Raw genomic sequence first — 25922 nt, forward strand, 5'->3', positions numbered from 1 at the left:
TATAATTTGACTAATAGGGTAGATATTACAAAATGTATATTAGTGGTGTATAGAAATTAAAAATTGAAAATTAATAGATTGGATGGAAAATAAGACTGAAAAGCCTACTAAAATTATTTCTTATTTAGAATAATCAAAGACGCCGTGGCCCATCATACACGCTACGTTGAGTGTTGATATCATTTGTGACTTAAGTGAGAATAATGATCTCCGGTCCAAAATGGCTAGAAAGCAGGTAAGAATTGTCTTTCATTTTTTTTCTAATACTTTTCTTTATTATTTAGATCGTTTAATTTTTTTTATTTTAATATGTCTTGATCATTTTATCTTATTTTTATTTTTAATATAATCCCATTATTTTGTACTGTATATTCTTTTTTTAATTCTAATACTATATTAATCAATTATATCCATTTTTAATTTTTGTGTCAACACATTTGGTGCTAGATGGAGGAATTTAGACATTAAGAATGTGATGTCACAAAATGCCATAAAATGGGTCCAATCTAACTATTAAACTCAACCTTTACTTGACCCAATAAGTCATAGATGATGGAATCATAAACATATGAAATTTCCTATGTAGGGGCTAACTTTTGTTTTATACTCCCTCCGAATCAATTTAGTTGTCTCATTTCTTTTGGCAAAGTTTTTTTAGTTGTCTTATTTTTATTTTTGTCAATCTTTTTTTACCTAAATATCCTTAGTTCACACAAGTAATTACGAATATACCCCCATATACCTTACTTACCCAACTACCCTTCACTACTTACCCTTTTTAATGGACCCCACACCATCCTTAATAACCGTGCCCAAGCAAATGGGACATCTAAATTGGTTCGGAGGGAGTATTTAATATTTATCCAACATTTTAGCATTAAAAAGTTTCTTTTGATTTTAAAATATATATATGTTCTTTCCATTTCTATATATGTGTTTGATTTATTTCAAACACTATCTAATTGAATAGTCTATATTTTCATATTATAAATTGTACAAATTTAAAATATATTCTTTCTCTATAATTTTTTGTTTGTCAACTTTATTTTTTATAAACATTTCAAATTAAATTTTGAGCTATAATATCCAAATATACACATAATAAAAGTTATATTATAAAAAACTATGCATTAAGAGAATCTAATAAACTTTCACCTGAATATATTTTATTTTTCGATATATATCTCAAAACTATAATTTAAATTTCTCTCTCTTAAAATAAAAAATCTAAAGTGTACAAAGAAAAAAACCAAAGAAAGTAGTTGATATTACTAAAATTTAGAAGAAAATATAAGATAAAAAATAATCCCACTTTACTTTGTTTAACTTACAAATTAAATACAAAGTATAAATTGACTTACAAATTACAAACAAATAAAAAATAATACCATTATAAATTATTGTTCTAATTATTAGAGTTTATTACATCAATCCTTTTTTGTTTGGTTTTTTTAAAAATTTGTATTACAGCAAATCTTAATCAGTTTTTTTCGTTTTTAGATGATTTTGATAAATGTTAATACAAATTATTTTTAGAATTTGTGTGAAAACAAAAGTTTTTTGGATTAAAATTTACAAGTTCTTTGAAATTGGTCAAAAGTAACTAATTATATCAATATCAATTGACCTAAAGTTTTACAAATTTCATGTATTGTATCAGATTTTTCAAAATTTGCAACCTTTTCTTTTGAATAAAAAAAGTTGCAAACCTTGTTATTATGACTGCATAATTATTTTTTTCCAAATTGTCTAGAGTAAATATAATTTTTCTTTCAAATTCTATTTACACCAGTTTTCGCATTTAAGTATAATTTTTTTCTTTTATATTATATTTGGATGGCAAAGTAGAAGAGAAAAAAAAAAAAAAAAAAAAAAAAGTGAAGGAGAAGCAAGGAAAGGAAGGGGAAGGGTAAAAAGAAAAAATGTTCTTTGTTTGTTTAAAAGAGGATAAAAGAGAAAAGAAAAGAAAAGAAATTAGTAGTTTCCCTATAATTTTTTCCATTTTAGAAGAAATTGTATTTTTAACAAAGTATGCACATGTTTTCCTCCAAATTCCTCTACTTTTTTTTTGTTATCCAAACAAGTTTTTCATCCTTCTAAATCTCCTCCCTACCTTTTTCCTTAATTTCTCTCTACTCAAATATAGTGTTAATGAAAATTAATACCTCCTTTATTCATATTTAACTACAAAACCTTTCCTTCTTCCAAAGTTACCCATATGTGAGATAAATTATTATTATTAGTTGATTTAGGAGAAAAGAATTTAAATGTTTGAATGAAATTAAAAGAAGTTGAAGGCGCCCAATTTTGAATAAAAAAAGTGTCTTTACATTCGAGTTTAAGATCAAAGATTGTTCGCTGTTACTAACAACGAACAAGAGAAGAATATGTCAAAAGACAAAAAAATCATCATGATTTTGATGGTTGTTAGTCCTAGGGGTGTTGAATGGGTCGAGACCCCATTATGAGCCCTTATCCGGCCCGTTTTTAGAAAGATTTTGTAAGGGTCGGGTTGAAAATGGTTTGAGCTGAAAATGGGTTGCACTACAACTAAAATGGAGCGGGCTATAAAAGGGCTTAATAAGGGCCGAAAATGGGTTTTGTAAATAGCATAATTAATGAATAATTTAATTATAATAAATGACAATACTAATGGAGATTATTAACAATTCTATAATTTAATTATTATAATTGATAATTTAATTATTACAAATTGATCAATAAGGATTATAAATTTTTAGTTATTAAAATGAGCCAGGTTGGGCCAGACCAGAAAGCACAGCCCATGTAAAGCCCAAATTAAGGTTAAAGAGCCCTTATCCAACCCGACCCATATTTATTTAAGTCCAGCCTGTATCTGGCCCATTGAACCTCTAATTTGTTACCAACACCGAATAAAAGAAAGAAAATGTTATAACTTTTAAAAGGACGAAAAAAAAAACAAAGAATAGTTTGCTGTTATAAATAGTGAAGCCATGCAATTGATTTTTTTTTTCTTTTTTTTGATGTTTTTCTTTATAAAAGCTATGATATTGTCTTCTTTTTGTTTACTGTTAGTAACAGTAAAAATATCATGTAAATTTTTTAAAACTTTTAACATATTCTTCTTGTTCTAACAGTGAACAACTCTAACCTTAAGCTCAGATGCAAGATGCTTATTTTGAAAATTAAAATATTTCAAAGGAAATCTTTTTAATTAAAGTTCATTTTATTCAATCTTTCACTTAATCTGTTAATATTTTCACCCTAACTGACCCAACCAACTCGATAAGAAATCGTTCTGACTCGCCCATTGAAAAGAAGCGCTTTTTTAAAATATCATTTCCAAAATAAGCTTCGAGAACTTTTAGTTCTCAAACACGGAGACGTTTAGTTTCTCTCAGCTACTCAATGAGTCTAGGGGGCCAAAGGAGGCGGATAATCAAATTTCTGACGTTCAAAGACCACTGGAATATGGGTCAAGGAATTATGTTACCACAGAAGATGTAGGAGAAGCTCTCAAAAAGATTGGGAGAACAAAGGCAGTCGGGCCATATAACATTCCGATTGAGGTGTGGAGGGGTTTAGGAGAAGAGGGCATTCGTTGGCTTATTAACCTCTTTAATATTATTTTGAGGACACATAAGATGCCAGAAGAATACCTCTGTTTAAGAACAAAAGCGATACGCAAGTATGCGGGAACTATAGAGGTATCAAACTTCTAAGCCACACAATGAAATTGTGGGAAAGAGTGATAAAGAGGAGAATTAGACAGGTAACAGTGATTAGAAAGAACTAATTCGATATTATGCCAAGAAGGTCAACCATTGAGGCAATTCATGTTTTGTGGAGACTGATGGAGAAATATAGGGAGCGAAAGAAAGATCTGCATATGGTGTTCATGGACTTGGAGAAAGCATATGATAGCATACCACGACGTGTCATCTGGGATAGCCTTAAGGCTAGAGGTATTTCTTCGGTGTACATTGAGGCTATACGGGATATGTATGACAGAGTTTCGACTAACATTGAAACACCAGTGGCGATAACAGCGCGTTTTCCGGTTAAAGTTGGACTACATCAGGGATTGGCTCTAAGCCCTTCATTTTTACTGTCATTATGGAAGAGATTTCTAAATGTATTTGGGAGACAGTCTCATGGTGCATGCTATTCGCTAACGACATAGTGCTGGTAGCGGAAAATAGAGAGGAGGTTAGTAATAAATTGGATGAGTGGAGGGAAGATTTAGAAGGTAAAGGGTTGCGCATTAGTCGTACGAAGACCAAGTATTTGCGCTGTGACTTTAGTGGAACAGCACCAGTAGATGAACCAGAGGTGTCCATTGATGAAGCAGTTGTTAAAAGTATGACCAAGTTGAAGTATTTGGAATTGATCATTCAAAGGGATGGGGAGATTGACGGAGATGTAAATCATCGTATACAAGCGGGTTGGCTCAAGTGGCGAGCAGCCACCGCGGTGCTATATGATATGAAATTCCAAAGAAAGTTAAAAGGACAATTCTACCGGGCAGCAATCAGACCTGCTCTGCTATATGAGACCGAATGTTGGCATGTAAAGAAGATGTTTGAACATAAGATGGAAGTAACAGAAATGCGTATGCTAAGGTGGATGTGTGGGCACACATTGATTGATCGAATTAAGAACCAAGAGTTGAGGGACAAATTAGGGGTAGCCCCTATTTTTGGAAAAATGCGCGAAAATAGATTGAGGTGGTTTGGACATGTACAGAGAAAGACTTTCGTCGCCCCTATGAGGAGGGTAGAAAGCATTATAGTAGAGGGTAAGAGGAGTCGAGAAAGACCCAGGAGAACTTGGGATGAGCAAATAAAAGTTGACTTACATGAGTTAAACCTCTTTGTGGGCCTTACTAGGGATAGGGGTAGTTGGAGGCGCCATATCCATGTTTTAAACTACTGATGTCCTCTTAGATTACCTTTTGGTGTTCTTGCCATCTTGCTTCTCTCATTTCTTTTATTATTAGTTTTTTGTTTTCTTCTATTTTGTAGTTGGTTCTACTTATTTATTTTATTTATATGCATTTAATTTATCTTTTCCGTGTAGATATGTCTCCTTATCTTTCTCGAATCGGGGGACTTCTTTGGTCGCGCTCTCCTTTATGGGTATGAGTTGCCGCTGTCCTTCCCTCCCTAAACCCTGTCTATAGTTTTTCTATGAGCGGAATACACTGGATAGGATGATGATGATGATGATATATCTTTCTAAAATAATTTATTGGAATTTTTGTCTTTCTTAAAGTGAATTATTAATCTAAACGGGAAAAACAAAAAGAAGAGAGATAAACTTATTAAACAATATTAATAATAATTTAAGAATATTGACAATTACTTGTTAACAATCAAAAATAATTTATAGGAAATTATCAATTTTTCGTAAAGTCATTTACCATTTTAAAATTCTAAATTTCATTTCAATAGTTTCTTTTTATATAAAAAATTTTTATTGAAATAATTATTGTTGTTACATTACATGATTATTCGTTTAATTTTTATATAAGATAACGACCCAAAATAATGTTTGGGTTTTAAAAATCTAGCTTATACTATAAAACAAAACAAAACAAAAAATAATCCCCAAGTGATCTAATTATACATTTTGTATTCGATGTTTTTAATTTATTCAATATTTTTTCTTAATCCACCTATGACCTACCTCATTGAAACATTTCACCACATATACCCACCCAAACAAGTGTTGGGAGGATAATTTGAGTATTGTTTTTATATCCATGTCTCCCCACCAAGGCAACTCCTCGACAATTATTCAATAAAGGCTAGACCTCAATATATACTCAACAATCGAAAATGTTGCAACATGCTTCTTCTTTTTTTCTTTGTGTTCCTTTAAGAATTTTTTTTTTGATATTTTTGGGTATTTTATTTGTTTTTCCATAAATAACTTTCTATTTATATTAAAAATTTTGAACAAAAGTAATTTTCATGGTCTCCAAATATCTGTAATTAACTCTATTTTAACATTTTTATATTTCTTATGATCTTCATATATTTTGACTAAACTTTATAAAAACATTTTTTATTAGTTGTGGTCTATGTGTTTGGTTCTTAGCTTTTAACTTAACTTTTTATTTGACTTTTGGCTTTTGACCTGTTGGTTGGTCAAACAGCAACAAAAGATGTTTGGTAAATGGTTTTTAAAACAACTGAAAAGCTTGCTTTTGAGCCAACTGAAAACACTCGCTGCAGTTAATCTTTTTGGTTGACTTTTGGCTTGTTGGCCCATTTTTTCTCTAATAGACGGTCAACAACCAATACTCAAATTTACCAAACATCTCCACAAATAGCTATCTTTTTCAGATAACTTAAAAGCCAACAAAAGCAGTCAATATTTCCAACTGATCAAACTAGTCAACTAAAAAAGCCAACAGCTAATTGACAAATAACCCCTAATATTTTTCTCATTAACTTCCTTTAAATATTTTTTAAATGTTTATGGTTAGTACTTTTCCTTCATCAGATTTATTATTCACTAAAATAAATTTATATATTATCTAAAAAAATTTATTTTTCTTTCTTTATGTATAAACAATTCTCGTAGAACTCCATCAAATAAGGAAGAAAGTATTAATTATTGGTAAAACTCGCAGAAACATCGGAATTGAAACATCTGTTCATATTTTGTTTGCGACTTGTGAGTCATCAAAAATAAGTCTTGCGGATAAACTTTGCTAAAGAAATAAGATGCCGAAAACCTTTAATAAGCAAGCTAAGGCAAAAAGATCGAATAATGACATCATTTTTGTAATTATTGAAATAGAAAAAGAAATTAACAGTCTTTTTTTTTTTGAAAGGAAGAAATTAACAGTCTAAAATGTCATAAATGGAGTATTTGTTAGACCACTGAAGTCGTCTTTTATTATTTTCTACTTTAAAAAAGAATTATAAGAAGCTACATACATGACCAACATAAGATAAATTTTTCCCATTCAATACGGTTGAACTCGGCCTTTATTTGACCAAATAAGTCATCTAAGATGGGATGATGAAATTTCCTATGGTCGTGTGGTTATTGTTGCCATATATGTTTTTGATAAAACAAACACACTAAGGTTTAATGTTTTAAATTTTATTCTTAGAATACACCTAAGACCAATGGCAAGAGTGTTCAATATAAGTAAACAACAATCTTTAATAATAAGTAATGAGAAACAATAAGAAAGAAAGCAAAATCAAAAACACACCCCAATGTGGGTTACGTCCTCGATGGTGGTTAGCTTGCTTGATTATGTAAAAAACAATGGAGTTCTCAAAAACTCTTACAATGGAGTATTAAACTTGGAGAAGATAAAGAAGATGGGTTTTTTGTTTGGCTAGGGTTAATCATATACATTAAAGTGAGTGTATGAGGCTCCTATTAATAGTAGTAGCCGTGTACCAGTGATTGGGCAAAGGCCCACATTAAAACATTCCCATAAAACTTGTCGCGCAAGAAAACAGATTGCATTCTGGACTCCCGCTCGACCGATCGAGCGAAATGGCCTTGATCGAGCGACTTGCTTTTTTAGTTGAGCAACAGATCAGAATACCTACTGACTTGGTCGAGCCAACTGGCTCGGTCGAGCATGCTACATGTGCGTCGAGCGCTCATCAGAAGGTCCGTAATGATTCCTACATCATCATACACACACATACACACAACACCAAACTCATCATACATTATTTGTGCACTCAAAGTCACACCAAAACTCCAACAGTTTTCTATTTACAAAATTTTAAGGGACAAATTATTTAGATGGTAATTACATTTTTTTTAATTGCTTTTTGTATTTAAAGGTTGGTTTTTGATTTGCTAAATAATTTTTAGTTTTTAGAGTTAGTTCTCAAAAATAGGAACATATAACTCCAAAATCTTTGTTCTACCAACCAACGACCCTAATGGTCTACATGCCGTGAACATAAAGGTTAAAACATAATTGAAACAAGGTGGAAGGTTCAATAGTAGACCAAAAACTCTTAAGAGGAAGAGTGAATTGAGTTTGAATGTTTTTTACTTTTCTTTCGAAGGTAGTCTTAAAGGTTTGAAATCCGTTTAGAAAAAATTATGTATGCAGCAAATTATAAGGGGAAGAAAAGTATCTAAAAATAACTTGGACAAAACACGCAAAATTATTATCAACATTCAACTACAAATATAGCATATTCCTCCGCCTAAGGTTCTCCTAACCTATATGATTCAAACATCTTTCCTTAACTCTTGAAATCTAGGATACCACTAGAAGATCTTACTATATTGTATTTACCCGTTTTCTGCCTGAAAAATAATCTAACAATTGCCTTTTAATGAAAAAAAAAATCCAACACTTAAACAAAAATAATTACACAAGAATATTTATTGGGTGGCTTAGACTTATGCCAAGTTTTGGCTTTGTCTCTCAAGCTGAACGGAAAGAGTCTTAGTTTGATGGCATCTTTATTAGAGATATCGTTGATGTTAATGGTGTCACACTTCTCCAAGAAATTCGATAGTTGATCGTGCGGGCTTTCTTAAGGTGACCCCCCCCCCCCCCCCCCAAATTGGATTCTCTCAATCAATTGTACGAGGAAATCCTATGGCAATGGAAATCCGCACTAACATGCATAGGATTAGACAATTAAGTTCAATGTTGGTTATGTCATCTAGGTTTTAGGTGGAATATCTAATTAGTCTTTTTTGGGATGCTAATCGACTAATTACGAATTGAAAACATTCTATCTTAATATCAACTTTCATAATTTTAATAATTCTCAACTTTCGTGATTTTGAATGGGGATAAAAAGAATTTAACTTTTTTGTACTTAAGACTAATATACTTTTCTACATCAACTTTCATATTTCGGAACATCAAAAGCTAAAAGACTTTGGAGGCATTTGGCATATTAGCTTATTGAGCAATTTTTAGCTTATTTTGATACAAATAGAGGGTTGGGAGGTCAAACCAACTAATGCTAGTGTTTGGTGAATTAGCTGGTTGAAACAGCTTATTGATATGAATAAACTGTTTATAGTAACGGATTCAAAATCAGCTGGTCAAACCAGTTAATAAAATTAGTTGGTCAAACCAGTTAATAAAATCAGCTGGACAAATCAGTCACTATAATCAGCTATCAGTCATTTGCCAAACACGCGCTTTTAACTTAAGTGGATATAACATATTCAATCTTCCCTGGATTGTTATAACCAACAAATTCCCCAAAAATCTATTCTATAATTGCATATTATGGTGCATACCAAGTCCTAGAAAGAAAACTACTCACTACTTGAATACATATAAGCAATTAAAACAATTAAACAAGCAAAACCAATAGCAATAAGCATAATTAAGAGATTAAAAAGCAATAATACCTTGATAAATGGAATTCCAAAAGAGAATGATGAAAACAATACAATGAAATTGGGATGGAAGAAAAGTCATTGAGAATTAAATTAACCATAAGGATTAACAACTAACTGAAATAAGGAATGATTAAAGGAAGATTAAAAAATGCATAAACTAAAATTTCTAAAAAGTAATGTAAAAGTTCTAAGATAAGCCTCAAAAAAAACCTCAAAGAAAGAGTATATATACACTACAAATAATCATCGAATTGGCGTCAACGCATTTCGTCGCCATTTGATAGCTAAACGGTCAAAAAGTAGGCCAGGCGACGGGATCCGTGGTGGTCGCTATTTCTTTCGTCGCTAATCTTAAAATGGACGTCTTTTCCTCGCCATTTTTTCAGAAACAGTTGGCGACCACTTGGAGACCTGATTCCCGTCGCCATTCTGGCGACCAACATTCTCCTAGCTATTTGGTCGCCATCTTGGCGACCACCTTTTCCTAGTTGTTTGGTCGCCTGCTCAGCGACCAGCAATCTGTCGCCAACTGTCGCCTCTTTTTTAATATATATATATATATATATATATATATATATATATATATATATATATATATATATATATTATTTGTTGTAATATTAAGATAAATATATATACACATAAAACAAGTAAATAAAAATAAAGAGCTGAAAATATATATAAAATTAAAGTTTATGTACAAAGTCACAAAAAGTACATATATTTAATCATTCATTTGGAGGAGGGGGTTGATACAAATTGAGATGAGATTGAATGAATTTCAAAAAAGAGTTCTCGTTCTCTTTGAATTTGTTCAGTCAGCTTTTGGTGAGTCTCATAGGCAGTCTGAACATTAGCATTTGCACCGCTTTCCATAATTGATTATTGAACTCCATTTGCCGTGCTTCTTGTAAATATTTCGTAGGCTGTGGCTCTTTGACCTTTCGATTGTTCTTGAAATATTAAAAAAACGATTTAAAACTAAATATGAATATAAGAAAAATATTAGCACTAAACATGTTTCAAAAATGTCATTATTCGAAAATATAAAAAAAACATAAAAATATGTCGAAAATAACATAAAACAAAATCTAGGCAAAAAAATAACATTAAACATGCTCAAGTTATACCATAATTCGGAATTTATAAAAAAAAAACATCATGAAACAAAAACTGGGCAAAAAATAACATTAAACAAAATAATAACATTACATCAATAATAAATTATAACATTAAGCATGCTCAAAATATACCATAATTCGAAAATATAAAAATAAAACATAAATAATTTAACATAAACATCAGGAAATAACATGAAAAAACATGTTGAAGATGACAATGTACATCATAATTCAAAATGAAACATAAAAAAAAACATTCAAACATAATTTATCATCATAATCATCAAGAACATTGAAAAAATACAAAAAAATATATAATAAACATTAACCTTTTAGAATTTTAGAGTTGAAAATGAGTTGTAACCACAAGATGATGAGGATGAGATTAAGAAAGAAAAGAAAATAAATAGAGAATGAGATTAATGGATGAAAAGAAAATTTAGAGTTGGAAAGATAATGAGGCGTATAAGGATTGAAGAAGTATAAGGTAAATGAAAATAGAGTTGTAGGAAATGAGAAATGAGGCAAAATAGTACGATTTTTATCATCAGGAATTGGCGACCACCATTTTAGTCGCTGGTTGGTCGCCAACTGCAACGACATGACAGGAGGTTTGACTTTCTGAAGTTGGCGACCGCCCTACTGGTCGCTGGTTGGTCGCTAGCCCTCGGAAATGAAAAAAAAGTTTGCGTGCTGCAGTAAGGAAAAAATCGGTTGCAGTATTTTTTTTTTAATTATTATTATTATTATTGTTATTATTATTTCTTTATTATTATTATTATTATTATTATTATTATTATTAGTATTATCTTTAATGTCGCCAATGAATTATTAAAACAAAAAATTTGGCGACTAAAGGGCGACCAAAAACCCCGTCGCCATATATTAAAAAATAAAAAAAATATTGTTTTCATTGGCGACCATATAGCGACCATTATCCTCGTCGCTAAATATTTTAAAAAAAATTAAAAAAATAAAAGCTTGTAGCGACGGATTGGCGACCACAAGTCCCGTCGCTAATTTGCTTTTCCATTTGACGACGTCGTTTGCTCTCGCCTGTCCGTCGCCACGGGCGACCAACTAACCCCCTCGCTATTTTTCCATAGCTATTTCGATAGTTATTTGTAGTGATATCCTAGGTCTCATAAATTCGAACAGAAACAAAACGGAAAGAAGGCCTGCAGTCAAATTTGGTCAAAGCCAAGCAGTCTCGGTTAAAGCCACATAAATTCGTCCGACGCTAGATTGATCTCGCTCCAAATTGATACAGATTAGTCTAGAAATTTCCTTCAATATAGCTTCGACCAAAGTCATCATGATCTCACCAGAAGTTGTTGAAATCTCGCCAGAAGCTTGCTTAAGTTCGCTCGAAGTTGGCCTTAGAACAGCCCAAAACTCTTCTTCAGCATAGCTTCGGCTGAAGCTGTGATCTCGGCCGAGATTGGTCACAGAACATTCCAGGGGCTTATGTACTTCATGAATTTGACCGAAGCCCTTATAATCTTCCCCAAGATCATGCACAAAATATCTAAATGACTTAAAACTCAATCAAATGACCCTCAGAACATCTACATGGCTTGAAATTCAATCAAAGGACCCTAGAACTTTTCTCTTCTTCAATCAAAGCCTTCACGAGCTACAAAATGGCGTCCAAGCATGTAATGATCCATCCATGAATCAAGTAGAACATCATCATTGAGGCATAAAAAAGTACAACGGCAATTTAACTCAATGTAGAAAATCTCGACCACTTTCAACCTTAAAATCCTAAACAAAGTTCTCGATAAACCACGTATAAGAAGCAATAAGTGTAATATACTACAATTATCATGTGTTCTAGATGGTTGTGATTCATTAAGGAGAGATTAGTGACGAGGCTCATAGCTCTAAGATATTTTATTCAACCAGATGGAGATAAGTTGTATCAAGATCTGGAGATGATGTTTTAGTGGTCTGGAATAAAGACGAATATTACTGAGCTTGTGTCAAAATGTCTTACCAAATGGTCAAGAGTGAGCATATGTGATTGTTAGGATTTTATAATAGTTACATATTCTTGTTTGGAAGTGGGATGATATTTCTATGGACTTTGTTTTAAGAATGCCTTGCACTAAGGCAAAAAATGAGACCTCATGGGTTTGTGGACTCTTTGACTAAGTAAGCTCGATTTATTGCCATGAATTGTAAGTGAGATGTGGACTAGTGAGCTTGTGCATGCATAAACTTTTGTAGTTCCTTATCATGGAGTGCCTCAAACTATTGTGTCTGATAGGGACACTCGATTTCTATCATACATTTGAAAGTCACATCACCCCTTGGGAACTGATTTACTTCATAGAATTTAGTTTAATCTTTAATTTTCTTGGGCCCTCTTTTTCTTTTGGGTCTTTGTTGACTACTTTGAAATGTGTAATATAATCGAAAGATTGAATAAAATAAAGTTTTTTTAAAAAAACAATTCCAAAATAAGCACATTCCCGTCCGAGCCAAAAGTTAGGTTTGTTCGTTGTTACTGATAGCGAATTAGAGAAAAAAAATTATAATGACTTTGTTTACTGCTAGCGAACAAAAGGAATACAATATTATACCGTTTGAAAGGTCAAAAATAAACAAATATATCAGTTTGTTAGTTGTTCATAACATAACAGCGAACAACCTTTGTTTTTATTTTATTTTTTTTTCCTTTCATACAATATGACGTTGTCTCCCGCTATTAGTAACATCCAACAAAGTCGTGGTAATTTTTTTTCTTTTGTTCACTGTAATAATCGTGAACAAACTTGACTTTAGGCTCGGACATGATGACTTTTTAGGGAATTGTTTTTTTTAAAAAATGTATTTAATTCAATGTTTCCGATATTAATGTGGCATGAAATGAAATACTACGAGAAATGGAAAAGAAAACGAGAAACAATTATTTATAAATTTAGGAAACGTAGAATACAAAATGTGATTCTTACGATGCACAAAATAAGTAAGAAAATGCAAAACCTATTTATACAAAATAAAGAAAGTAAAACGAAACAAAATTTAAAAGTAAAATAAAAAGTTAAAAAGAGAAATAGAATACACGTGATGAAAGAAAAGGAAAAAATGGACAAATAAAAAAATAAAAAAAAAAAAAGTACTTCAAAAAGAAAAAATATGAGCAAACAAATGTAGACTTAACTTATTACTCGTAGTTTAAAACAGAAATAGTAAGCCATATTTCTTTTCTTTTTTATTAGTTTCTCAACAAACAACAAGAAGCTTCACAGGTGCCCGAAACGCTATCACCGGCGATCTGAGTCGCAAATCCCCACGACTTTGGCACAGACGTTTCCGACCAGAAATCCAATCTACATTTCGCGTTTCATTGTCTAATTAATAGTAAGCCACTCTGGCCAGTAACATTTCAAGGATTGTGTTGGATAAATTATCTTTATAAACCCATACCTCTCGGAAAAAAACACCGCACCGTAAATGCTTCATAAGCGCCTATAATCTAGGAAGCACGGACACACCCCTGGACCTGCGTGTTGCGTGTCGGACACGTATCGGACACGGACACGCGAAAATCCGTGTCCGACACGCCAAATGAAGTGTTCAATATTTTAATATTTTTTCGGACACGTAGACACGGCAAGGACACGGAAGGGACACGTGCCCCACGTGTTTTTTAAAAAAAAAAATCAAAAACAGGGACTTGGTTACTCAATTATTCCCTCCCGCAGACTCGCACTCTCTCTCACTCTAAACCTAAAAACTCTTCCTCCAGTCGCTACCGCCCTCCCGCACCACGCCACCACCGGACGCCGGTTGCTTCTCGCCTGCTCCATCACAGACGTTGTCGGTGCTGCTGCTGCTGCCTGCTGTGGGTTGCTCGAGCCTCGAAGCGACGAAGCCTCGATTCGAAGTTCGATTGTTCGAACACAGTCGAACCCTAATCCCTAAAAATCGAAATTTTTGGTTTTCTTTGATTTGGTTTGTATGACTATTTTTAAATACTCATGTTTATTTGGTACTTATTTGCATTTTATGTGAGTTTTATGTTTTTAAAGTGTTTATTTACATATATCAAATGAAAGATTGTAAAATTATCTTTAATTTGATCTATTTATTATATTACCATTTTCGTGTTCCCGTGTCCACCATTTTTAAGTTGGCGTTTTCCCGTACCCGTGTCGTGTCCGTGTCCATATTCGTGTCTGTTTTAGTGCAACTTAGCCTATAATTTGGTCTTCACGAATTTTCATATGACTAATGAATCTATCTTACGGAGATTATTTATGTTAGATTGACTCAATATATAGTTGTATTTTTGTAAAATGATTATTTATAATTTTAAAGTGATTATTTATATGACTAATTATAAATTTAAAGTGATCATTTATAGTTTTAAATTGATCAATTTATGCTTTAAAGTAATCACTTAGTGATTAAAATAAATCTTACATTTCCAAAAAAAACACAAATGAATTCATAAGAGCCTATAATTTGGTCTTCACAAATTCTCAAACCAGTCGATGTTATGGAGATTATTTGTGTCGGACTAACTCAATGTACACTTAAACTTCTTAAAATTATTACTTATAAGTTATAACTTTAACATGCTTATTTATAAGACTAATAATAAACTTAAAGTAATCACTTACAATATTAAATTAAACACTTTATAATTTTAAAGTAATTACTTAATGATTACTTACAATTTTAAATTAATCAATTGTAATCTTAAAGTGATTAGTTAAAAACTCGAAGAAAAAATTGCTCTAAGAAAATTAATCTTAAATTATTCCTAAAATATAAAGATCCATGTTGAACAACAAACAATTTCATGCCAACAAGATGTAAAGAGATGTAACTCATAATCATTGATCATAATATATGCAACTCATGCCAACATATGGTTTTCAGGTTGGCTAACGGTGCAATGGACAACTTTTTTTCTAGCTGAACAAAACATGGCGTGGCTATCAGGTCAAACAGTAGCCTTTCAAGCACTTCCGGTACAAATTAGTTCAGATTAGTGGGTTAGATTTAGTTATAATGTCTTCTTACATTTTTGCATTTTAGTTGTAACATCAAAATTATTACAATATTTATTATCATTCTTGATTTGTGATTAATTAATTCTTTTGAAAGACGGTCTATTTGAGGCATCATTTTTAATTGGGCTGATCCGAAAAGAAAATATTGAGTATGCCTTTGACAGGCCTTAAGAACATTATAAGTAGGCATTTAAAATAATGTAAGTACTTAAGTACTTACTCGGTGGGCATTAAGTATATTGTAAATAGGCATTAAAGATATTATAAGTAGACATTTAGAATAATATAAGTACTTAAGTACTTACTCGGTGGGCATTAAGTATATTGTAAATAGGCATTAAAGATATTTTAAGTAGGCATAAAGGATATGATAAGTAGGCTAGTAAACTAAGTTTCTCGATAGACATTAAAATTATTATAAGTAGACATTTTAAAAACTTTTTCGGTAAGCATTAAGTATATTGTAAATAGGCATAAATAATATATTAAGTGGACATTAAGGTTTAATGGGCTGGGTACTGAGAGACGGTCTCCCAAGAGACCTAATGATAAGTTAGAATATAGTCAAGTGAAATCTTGTGTGATTCGTCTCAATACAAAGATTATTAATATCTAATTTTTATAATTTTTTATATACATAATTTAAAATATTAAAAATTGAATTAATGCATTGAATTGCACAAAAAAGCAAATGTTGCAAGTAATTTGAAACGAAGAAACCTAACTAAAATTTAGATAGTTAGGCAATACTCGCTTTGCAATTCTCAATTTGCACAACTTTTAATTTTAATTTGTTCTACTCATTTTGCACTTTTTTACTTTTTATTAATAGTCTTACTATTTTTCTTTTAATTTCATTCACAAATATCTCTCTTAATCTTAACCACTTTATGTCAATTATTTACTTTTTTTTTGTTTTTTTTCCAACCCTCATTTTTTTTTTCTATTAAATTTGAACTAAAATTATTTTGGTGTAATTTTATAGAGACAAAAGAAGTATTAGTTACTCAAGGTTGTATTGTGTAGCTATAAAAAGGAAGCCTACTAATGTATGTAATCAACTTCATTTTTTTTTTTATGAATAACTAAGTTCACTTTCCTTCTTTGGCACGAATTAAATTCTTGCTTTGAATTTTTTTTTTCTTTGTTGATCCGTCCTTGAGTCTTTTACAAAAGACAGGAAGTTTGTGCAAATGTTTTGTTTTCTAGTTGTTACCAGAAAAATGCTTGGTTGTGTTTCTTTTGTGGTATATTTCTTTAATTGTTTATGATTCACTAGAAAATAGTGTAAACATTACAAACAAATTGTAAATCTAACCTTAAACTTTGTTATTCCTAATTATTTTCGCGTGTTCAAAGATTATCTCAACTATGTTTAACAATATGAATTTTAAAAAGTTAAAAAGTAGATTTAGCAAATACAAAGGATAATACAATTCCTTATGAAGTTAGATGTGACATACAAGTAAACAAGGAGTAATTTGATAATAAGAACAAGAAAATAAATGCATTGGGAAATAAAAAAAATAAATTTCACGTCTTATTGTGATCATTGTAAAGTGTAAGGGCATTTTTTGGATCTGATTTCAAGAATAATACATGAAAGAAGGAAATACCAACATTGATACACAATTAACTCGAGAATAATAATGCCAACAATTAACATCTTTGTTAAATAAAACGCACTTTTTTGATGAATGTATTTTTGTTGAAGATAGTGCTAATTGGATATTAGATTTATAGGCTATATGCTAATATGTTATCCTTTGAATTTGTTTCCATAGTAATAGTGATCAATGATCATCATCTATCATCCCTTTATCCTTATTTATGATCATCATCTTCCAACATTGATTAGAAATGAGAATAATAGTGATCTTAAGTATGAGGATGTGTGTCATACATATATTAGCGTCTATTTTCGTTAATTTGTTCCTATCATTTTAATTATGTCGTTTTTTTTATTCTTTTTTAATTATGTATTGAGGTAATATTCAATGAAAAAATAAAATTAAAAGAAGAAATGAGAGGTTTAATCGATAACTCAAATATATCATCTAAAAAAGAGAGAGTTGATTGTCCTCAAAGTTCTATTGAACTTTGTTTGTGGCCATCATCCATCCTTTTATATACTACAAAAAGCTCTTATATAAAAAAATAAAGTGTAGCTATTAATAAATAACAGAGATGTTATGCAGGAAACATGCGGAACACTCATTAATCAAAGTATAACATAAGTCTTGTTCATTGGGTTATGCTTTCAACAAATTGAACACATAAATGTCATCTTAGTTGTATAAAGTAGTCCAATAAACTCGTTCAATCAGTATTATAATTTTATTTGATTTGATGCTTTCAGATCTATCAAAATCTGACCAAACTACACGAAATGAGATCACTTAAAAAACTACTCTAAAACATGATGCTTATTGTTGTTGGACACAAAGGGTTGAGAACAACTCCAACAACACCCACACCAAAGATCAAATTAGGCAAAACAATCAATAAAACCAAGACTAAAACCTAACTCACTTCAATCACCAATAATAATCAACAATGAGCATCAAAAGACAAACAATAATGAACAATAGCCAATAATAACACACAATGATTTTTATGTGGAAAACCCCTTCGGTGTGAAGGATAAAAACCACGGGACTAGTCAAGGGAGCCCACCAAGTCACTCTTATTATGATAAAATGAGAGTACAAGCATCAATAGCAATCCAACAAAGTGCACTACCCCCCATCAACCATCAACAACAAGAGAAATACAATAAAAGAAGAAAAATGAAGAGAATTTCACCAAAAACAGGACAACCACTGTTCTGGTACGTTTTCCGGCACACCAGACCACCAAACCTGATCACCACCGTTCAGATTGAAGCCTTATGTATCCCCTACAACATACTCAAAAATGAGCCAAATCAGACCATGTTTACCCCTCTATCGGATGTGTTGATCAAAACTATACAAGTTGATTTTTAAATGAACAATCCACTTTTTCTCTCTCTTTTTCTACTATTTTTATATGCTGATTTTTTAGCAACTGCCCCTTTAGTTGCTGTACAAAGACAAAAAAAATGACAATTTAAAGCTTCCAAGAAAGCTAACCCAAAGTTATGATAGATAAGTCTAAATATTTAAAAACCCAAAAATATTATAACTTTCAAAATGAGCTGGACATCCAACATATTGCTTAGCCTCAACCTATAAAACCCAAACCCCATTATAATTCTTCACCTTTTTGAACAAGATTCATATTCTTTATTCCCACAATTACCCCATTTCTTCACTGATTTCTTTTTTGATTTTGAACTTCAATCAATTCTCACAATTGTGGATTAGTCTTTAATAAAATAATGCAAAAGGGTTAAAAGCATTCTCCATATTATTCTTTATCCTGAATTCTATACCCTTTTTCATCCTGTTTTTCTTGAAGTTCCTGAATTTGTACCTACTTTCATCCAATTTTTATAAAAGAACAAGAAAATTGAGCACACCCATTTGAGCAGCTACTGTGATTTTGTAGAGAGAAAGAAATGGTGGTCAGAAAAGTGGGAAAGTATGAAATTGGAAGAACAATTGGTCAAGGAACTTATGCGAAGGTGAAGTTTGCTCAAAATATAGAAACTGGTGAGAGTGTTGCCTTGAAGGTTCTTGATAGAAGTACAATTTGCAGTAAAAAAATGGTTGAGCAGGTGATTTTCTTACTGCTTCATCTTTGACTAAAATAGCTTCAAATTTAAAGATCTACTTATTAGGTTTGATTGGAGAAGAATAATTCCCTTTTCTTTGATTTAAAATGTTTCCCAAATCATAATTTGATATATATAGAATTGAATTAATTTGAACTAGCTTGGAAACACAATTCAAATGCCCTAATTTTTACTCTCTTAGGGAAATTGCAAGGACTGATTTGTTACTTTGCTTGACTAGATTAAAAGAGCTGTTCATTTACCACATTACCCATATAACTTCAATCAATTTAGATCAATTGATAAGATTTACCCTAAATTTAGAATTTGCCCATCCTAGTTTCTCATTTAAAGATGGCTGAAACAATTTTTCTTTCTGAGTTTGGGGACTGGGGTAGCCAGAATCAAACCCGGGAAGGGGAGGGGGCAGCCAGAATCAAACCCTAGACGCTATATGGGGAATTCCGTACTTGCTCCAATTGAGTCCCGATTCTTGATTGTGGCATAACTCCATAACATAATAGTATACACTTTCTTTGTCGGTGTAACATGATTCGCTAATTTTCCTTAAAAACGTCAATTGAAAAAAGGGAATTATGGATAGTTCTGGGCTATTTTTGAGTCATTTTGAGCAGATTGAAAATTTGAAATGGCGAATTAGTTGTCAAATTGTGTTACACAACCTAGTCACTACGGGTTATACAAAAATTTTGATTTTAGGATAGTTCCAAACTGACGAAATTTCTCTCCTTGGCAACTTTTTCCAGATAGTCCTATTGTTAATAGTGGTAGCATGTTACAGGAAATTGCAGTAGTTTTAGTGTTCAAATTGATGAACTAAAAATGGAAAATTCAGTTGTGATGTAATAGTGAACTTGTATCTAAGTAACCTAAGCAATACTATAAGCGAGATGGTAAGTAAAAGCTTTCGAGAGGTTTACTCCCTCCAAATTGAGTTAGGAACTCTATAAAAGATTTTCTGCTATCCTTTCTTTTTCTCTTAGATTTTCTTTAATCCATTGTTGTATCATGGTGTTTTCTCTTGTTTGTTACTTCTCTACATAAATTACTTTCAACATCCTTGATTGTGCAATAGTTTGCTAGACATCTCTCTTCGTGCAGATCAAAAGGGAGATAACCATATTGAAGACTGTCAGGCATCCACATGTTGTTCGTTTATATGAGGTACAGATGCTAAGGCCAAGTTTGTTTCTCTTTATTGGTACTTGGTATATGCGACCGAATCAGATTTGTTTTTTCTTGATGAACCCATTATGTAAATGACAATATAGGAAGTGTTGTGAGTTCCTCCCTTTATAAAATGGCTCTATACTTTCCTTTTTATGGAAATTTAATTAAATAAAGAATATACATTGGTAATTATGTATTGTTTTAGTGAGGTTTTAGTGATTACCATGTAAAAGCCGTTGGTGTCTATTGTGCAGGTCTTAGCAAGCCGCACCAAGATCTATATCATATTGGAATATATCACGGGTGGTGAATTGTTTGATAAAATAGTATGTTTTTCCATGTGTTGTTTTTGAGATTTGACTTTGATATGGTTGTATCCTTTCTCATGTGACACTAAAATGGAGTCAGAAAGAGCTGCCTTGACATCCCTTCTATCTTTGCAGGCTAAACGTCGACGAATGAGTGAGGTTCAAGCTCGCAAATATTTCCAACAGTTGATTGATGGTATAGACTTTTGTCATAGCAAAGGGGTTTATCATAGAGATCTGAAGGTGATTTTCTTTCCGTTCTGAAATCCATCATTTTTCTGGTATGTCCTCATGAGCTATCTAAACATCATCAATACTGTGTCCAGCCGGAAAATCTTCTCCTAGATTCCCAAGGAAACTTGAAAATTTCTGATTTTGGACTAAGTGCACAACCCCCAGAGGTAAACATCTCATTAATATTTCATTGCAAAATGTTCTTTGGTTTCAAATTTTGTTGATTGGCTTTTATTCACAGGGTGTTACTATCCTCAAGACTACATGTGGGACTCCTAACTATGTGGCACCAGAGGTATAAAGGGTACCTGAAAAATCTATTGTTCAAAGTAAATATAACATGATTGTTTTATCTCATACTATCTCTTGAAATGCCCTACCAGGTTCTCAGTCACAGGGGTTACGATGGCGCTCTGGCGGATATTTGGTCCTGTGGGGTCATTCTCTATGTCTTGCTGGCGGGTTATCTCCCATTTGATGATCTTGATCTCACAACATTATACAGCAAGGCATGAACATTGGGATTAAAATTTCTTTCTTTCTTTTTACTTTTGATGACTTCTCCCATATGATACTGTTGGCAAGTGTCAAAGAATTAGAATAAGTTTAGCTTTTTTTCCATAATCATCTCGACATTTATTTTTCTTTGCTGAACTGCAGATTGAGGGTGGTGACTACTCAATTCCCTCCTGGTTCTCCGTGGGAGCTAAGTCTTTAATCAAGCGTATATTAGACCCAAATCCTCAAACTGTAAGCTGCTCCTGTCAATTTTTAGTTACTTATATGAGGAGGTTTTCTGTTTAGCTGTGCGACTGTGTTTTATCTCGGAAGTCTTTGTTGTAGGATTTAACCTATATAGTTCATCACCTCTAAATTTATTATGCTTCTTATTGGAAAGGAAACAGCTCTTTTGTCGTACATTCTCATATAGCCTATCATGCGGAGTAATTCTACCTGATTGCTGCTGAGCTTTTTCTTCCTTCTGGCCTTTGTAGCGCATCCGAACGGAAGACATCAAAAATGATGAATGGTTCAAGAAAGGGTATGATCCAGTTAAGTTCATTGAGTATGAAGAAGTCAACCTTGATGACATAAATGCCGTATTCGATGCAACTGAGGTGAGTGAGAAGTTGATTACTACTGATAATTTCATTGTTGCTTTGTATTCTTTTCTCAGATTTGTCATGTATTCAGTTGTTGTTGAAGATATATTGTTGAGTTAAGGTATATGGAAATGAAATTTGTCAGGGTTATGGAGAACATCATATGGTTTTGATTGCTCATTTGGTTTTTAGTTTTAAAGTTTTGACTTGAAGTATCTTTCAAAAAACAGTTAGCTCATCATCATCTGTAAAGGATGGAGTTTTTGTATCCATATTGATGTGCAAGTTGATTGACATCATGCAAAATTGGATTGAGAAACTTCATTTTAGCGACTTTGAGAAAGTATTGTGTCAAAAATCATATGCTTTCTCCGTCCCATTGAGATTGCTACATTTGCTCTCAAAAGATCTCACATAGATTTGCATAATGTTGCAATCTCAATGGGATAGAGAAGTAATCATATCGTGAACTCTGGCTAACTATAAAATTGTGAAAACATAAAGTATGTCTTGATTTTCACCTATAACTTCTCTTGAATCTTGATGCTTCTGGAGTTTTCACTTGTGGAAACAATTTGCAAAGTGCATATTTAGGCTATAGATTTTAATACAAAGGATCTTAGTCATAGTGCAAAAATGGGATAACGGTCATTATTGCGTTAACGACGCAGTGATGTGGTTGTTGTACCATTAAAATATCGCAATATTCCTGAACCAGTCTAAAATGCGGTTTTTGTACACCTTGACGGTGCAGGTAATATCGGTTCATTAAAATTGAAAACTTGTACAACACGACCGATATGATACGACTACACTACAATTCAAGTAGAAAGTACAGATTTGACCATTGCATTATTTTTCTAAAAGTTTGCCCTTTACCCTACAAGGAACACATGTGTTATGGGTAAGTAGAGTAAAAAGAACTCTTGCTTCATGCAGACTTAGATGTTTTTGCTCTCCAAGGGACTATTTTTGCTTCCTTGCTACGTTATTCTAGCCTTCTGGTTTAACTCGTTTTCATTGAGAATAAGTAAGTTTAGACTCGTAATATTTTTTATAAAACGATGGACAACTTGAGCTTTATATTTAGAATTTATTTATGTAAGAGCATCATAGATAATTTTGATGTAACATTAAGCATTTTTCATTTCAGGATCTGGGAAATGATAATGCCGGACCATTGATTCTCAATGCGTTTGACCTAATCATTCTATCACAAGGATTAAACCTCCAGACCTTGTTTGATAAAGGCAAGGTATAGCGCTGTTCTGGCTCTTTTTTCATTTTTATCGCAATTTCATTGTACGTAAAGGTGTTCAAAACAGACCCAATGACCCGATATTTACCTGATTTTGTAACCGAATCCGATTTGACCCAATTTTAAAAATGTATTTATAATTATGTAAAAACCAAAATAGACATAAGACCCAATTTAGAACCGAACCGAAATCAACCCGATGACCTAATTGTACTTGTATATGCTTTTACTCAAGATTTTCCTACTAATGATGTAGAAGTTAATAATTATTTCTTATACAGAAGGATCTTGTGATAATTTTGCCGTCTAATAAGATCGAATTTATGCGCTTTCACCAGGATTCAGTAAAACATCAAACACGGTTCGTTTCAGAGAAGCCAGCAAAAGTTGTCTTATCGACTATGGAAGTAATTGCACAATCAATGGGTTATAAGACACATATTCGGAATTATAAGGTAAAAGCTCTAACAATCCTTCTCAACTTCGGTTTTAAGCGTTTGTCTGCGTTTGCTGGTAATCAAATATATTTTTTTATGCCAGATGAGGATAGAAGCTCTTTCAGCAAATAAGGCTGAAAATGTTACAGCAATTCTTGAAGTAAGCTCTTTGTTTTATTTGGGTTACTCAGATTTATATGCTAGTGCGTGTGTGTGTATATATATATATATATATATATATAATATATATATATTATATAATATATATATATATATATTATATAATATATATATATATATATATATATATATATATATATATATATATATATATATATATATATATATATATATATATATATATATATACTTGTACTCCTATATTAATAATAAATGGTTACTAATCAGCTTTATTTTACAGGTTTTCGAAGTGACACCTACATTTATGTTGGTGGATATTCAAAAAGCTGCTGGTGATGTTGATGAATATTTCAATGTTAGTGGCTTTACTCTCTTTTAGTTTTTTTTTATTACGTTATTTTTTTTTTCACAGAAATTGTGATATGAAATTTAGGATCGGATACTTTATGTTTGTACACCCACTGGCATTGTATATATCTAGTATAGTATACACCCAACGGCATTGAAAAATCTAGGGATGACAAACAGGTAAAATTATATGGATTTCATACTGTATCCACCCTAGTTGGAACAGGTATAGTTATGAATTTCGTGAGTAGTGGGTGAATATGGGTATAAAAACTCCTACTGCCATATCATAGTCGTCCGCCCCCATATCAAAAATGTACTATTTTATATTAATTTTGTATATTTGTATCAAAACTATTGACAAAAAAATTGAGAATATCAATTTTTAGTTTATCACATTGTATTGTTTAGATATAATTAGATAGTCGAAACTGATGGGTGGTTTTTGATGTTGTAGTTTTACAAAAAGTTTTGTGAAAATCTTGATGACATAATTTGGAAGCCTCCTGGTGAGTCGGGAACATCAAGAATCGGGAAGAGCAAGAGTCGAAAGCGTCAATAGCATTTGGTTAACTCCAGAATGAGTAGAATGCACTCTGCTTGTTTTCTATGTACGTTCATCTACATAAATTCCCACTGATGCGTTGCCAAGTAATTAGAAACTAAACAAAGGATTTCTGAATGATGTTCATATTTGGAAAAGTCTCCTTAGTCAAAAACTTACGTTTTCTTAGATTGATGAGAAAAAGTCTCCTTAGTCAATGTAATCATGTGTTTGTACATCTCTCGCTCTTTCTCTTTTATTTGAAAGGCGAACTCATAATACATGCAAGACTTATGAATATTGTGAATGGTAACATTTAGTTTTGGCCAAATGTTGGCAGAATTTACTAGCAATAAGGTTTTAATGTTTTTAATATGGTAGAAAATCCGTTAAATTATAAATTTCTCTAAGATTATGTTAACTTTTTTCTTTAATTTATTTTTCTAATTTAGAACATAAAATAATATTATGAAACTAGTTGCAACCCTTTGATGCACCACCAAAGTTAACATGTAATGGCTATTGAAATAGATATGATTATTTATCAAAAAAGCACACAATAAGATACGGATGAATTTATTTCCATTTATAAGCGCCTCTACTCCCAAAGTTCAGGTTCGGTACAGTTCACAACTAATAACTGCGAACAAAGAGAAACTGGTCAAAAAAAGTCAAAATTTTGTTCTCACTTACTAACTGCGAATAGAGGAGACCTGGTCAAACAAGGTTAACCCTCTGTTTGCAGTTAGTAACTGCGAATAGAGGGTTAACCTTGTTTGACCAGGTCTCCTCTATTCGCAGTTAGTAAATAGAAAAAAGTGGTTTGACTTTTTTTGACTTGTATTTAGGGACCTGCTGCTGTATTTAGGGACAATGTTGTTCCCAAATAGTAACTGCAAACGGGGCTTTTGGGCAAAAAATAATTCAACAGTGTATTCGCACTTACTAACTGCAAACAACCCCTTTGTTTTTTTTTTATCACAACACTTGTTCGCAGTCAATAAGTGTGAATAGCCCCTACCCTCAGGTTTGGAAATTAGGTGCTTATACGTGGAAATAAGTTCATATATGTCTTATTATGCACTTTTCTTTGATAAATAATCTTATCCATTTCTAATTTTCACATGTAATAGTGCTTATTGTCTTGAACATGTGAAGCATA

At 31.9% G+C, this 25922-nt stretch overlaps 2 protein-coding genes across 2 annotated transcripts; both read left to right on the forward strand.

Moving 5' to 3' along the window:
- The first annotated feature begins 220 nt into the window (after positions 1-220).
- Positions 221-11074, forward strand: LOC130810861 (uncharacterized). The gene is made up of 6 exons (XM_057676985.1): positions 221-235; positions 3384-3551; positions 4175-4191; positions 4287-4879; positions 5062-5120; positions 11021-11074. Exons 1-6 carry the CDS (start codon positions 221-223, stop codon positions 11072-11074), a joined length of 906 nt encoding a protein of 301 aa, XP_057532968.1.
- Positions 11075-18643: 7569 nt separating this feature from the next.
- Positions 18644-25113, forward strand: LOC130811560 (CBL-interacting serine/threonine-protein kinase 8-like). The gene is made up of 14 exons (XM_057677891.1): positions 18644-19199; positions 20319-20381; positions 20642-20713; positions 20831-20938; positions 21022-21096; positions 21171-21224; positions 21313-21438; positions 21590-21679; positions 21925-22047; positions 23186-23287; positions 23629-23745; positions 23831-23887; positions 24149-24223; positions 24674-25113. The coding sequence occupies exons 1-14, from the start codon at positions 19041-19043 to the stop codon at positions 24776-24778; spliced, it is 1326 nt and encodes a 441-aa protein (XP_057533874.1). The 5' UTR covers positions 18644-19040; the 3' UTR covers positions 24779-25113.
- The last annotated feature ends 809 nt before the right edge of the window (positions 25114-25922 follow it).

This window comes from Amaranthus tricolor, chromosome 4, assembly GCF_026212465.1.
Source record: "Amaranthus tricolor cultivar Red isolate AtriRed21 chromosome 4, ASM2621246v1, whole genome shotgun sequence".
Taxonomy (NCBI): domain Eukaryota; kingdom Viridiplantae; phylum Streptophyta; class Magnoliopsida; order Caryophyllales; family Amaranthaceae; genus Amaranthus; species Amaranthus tricolor.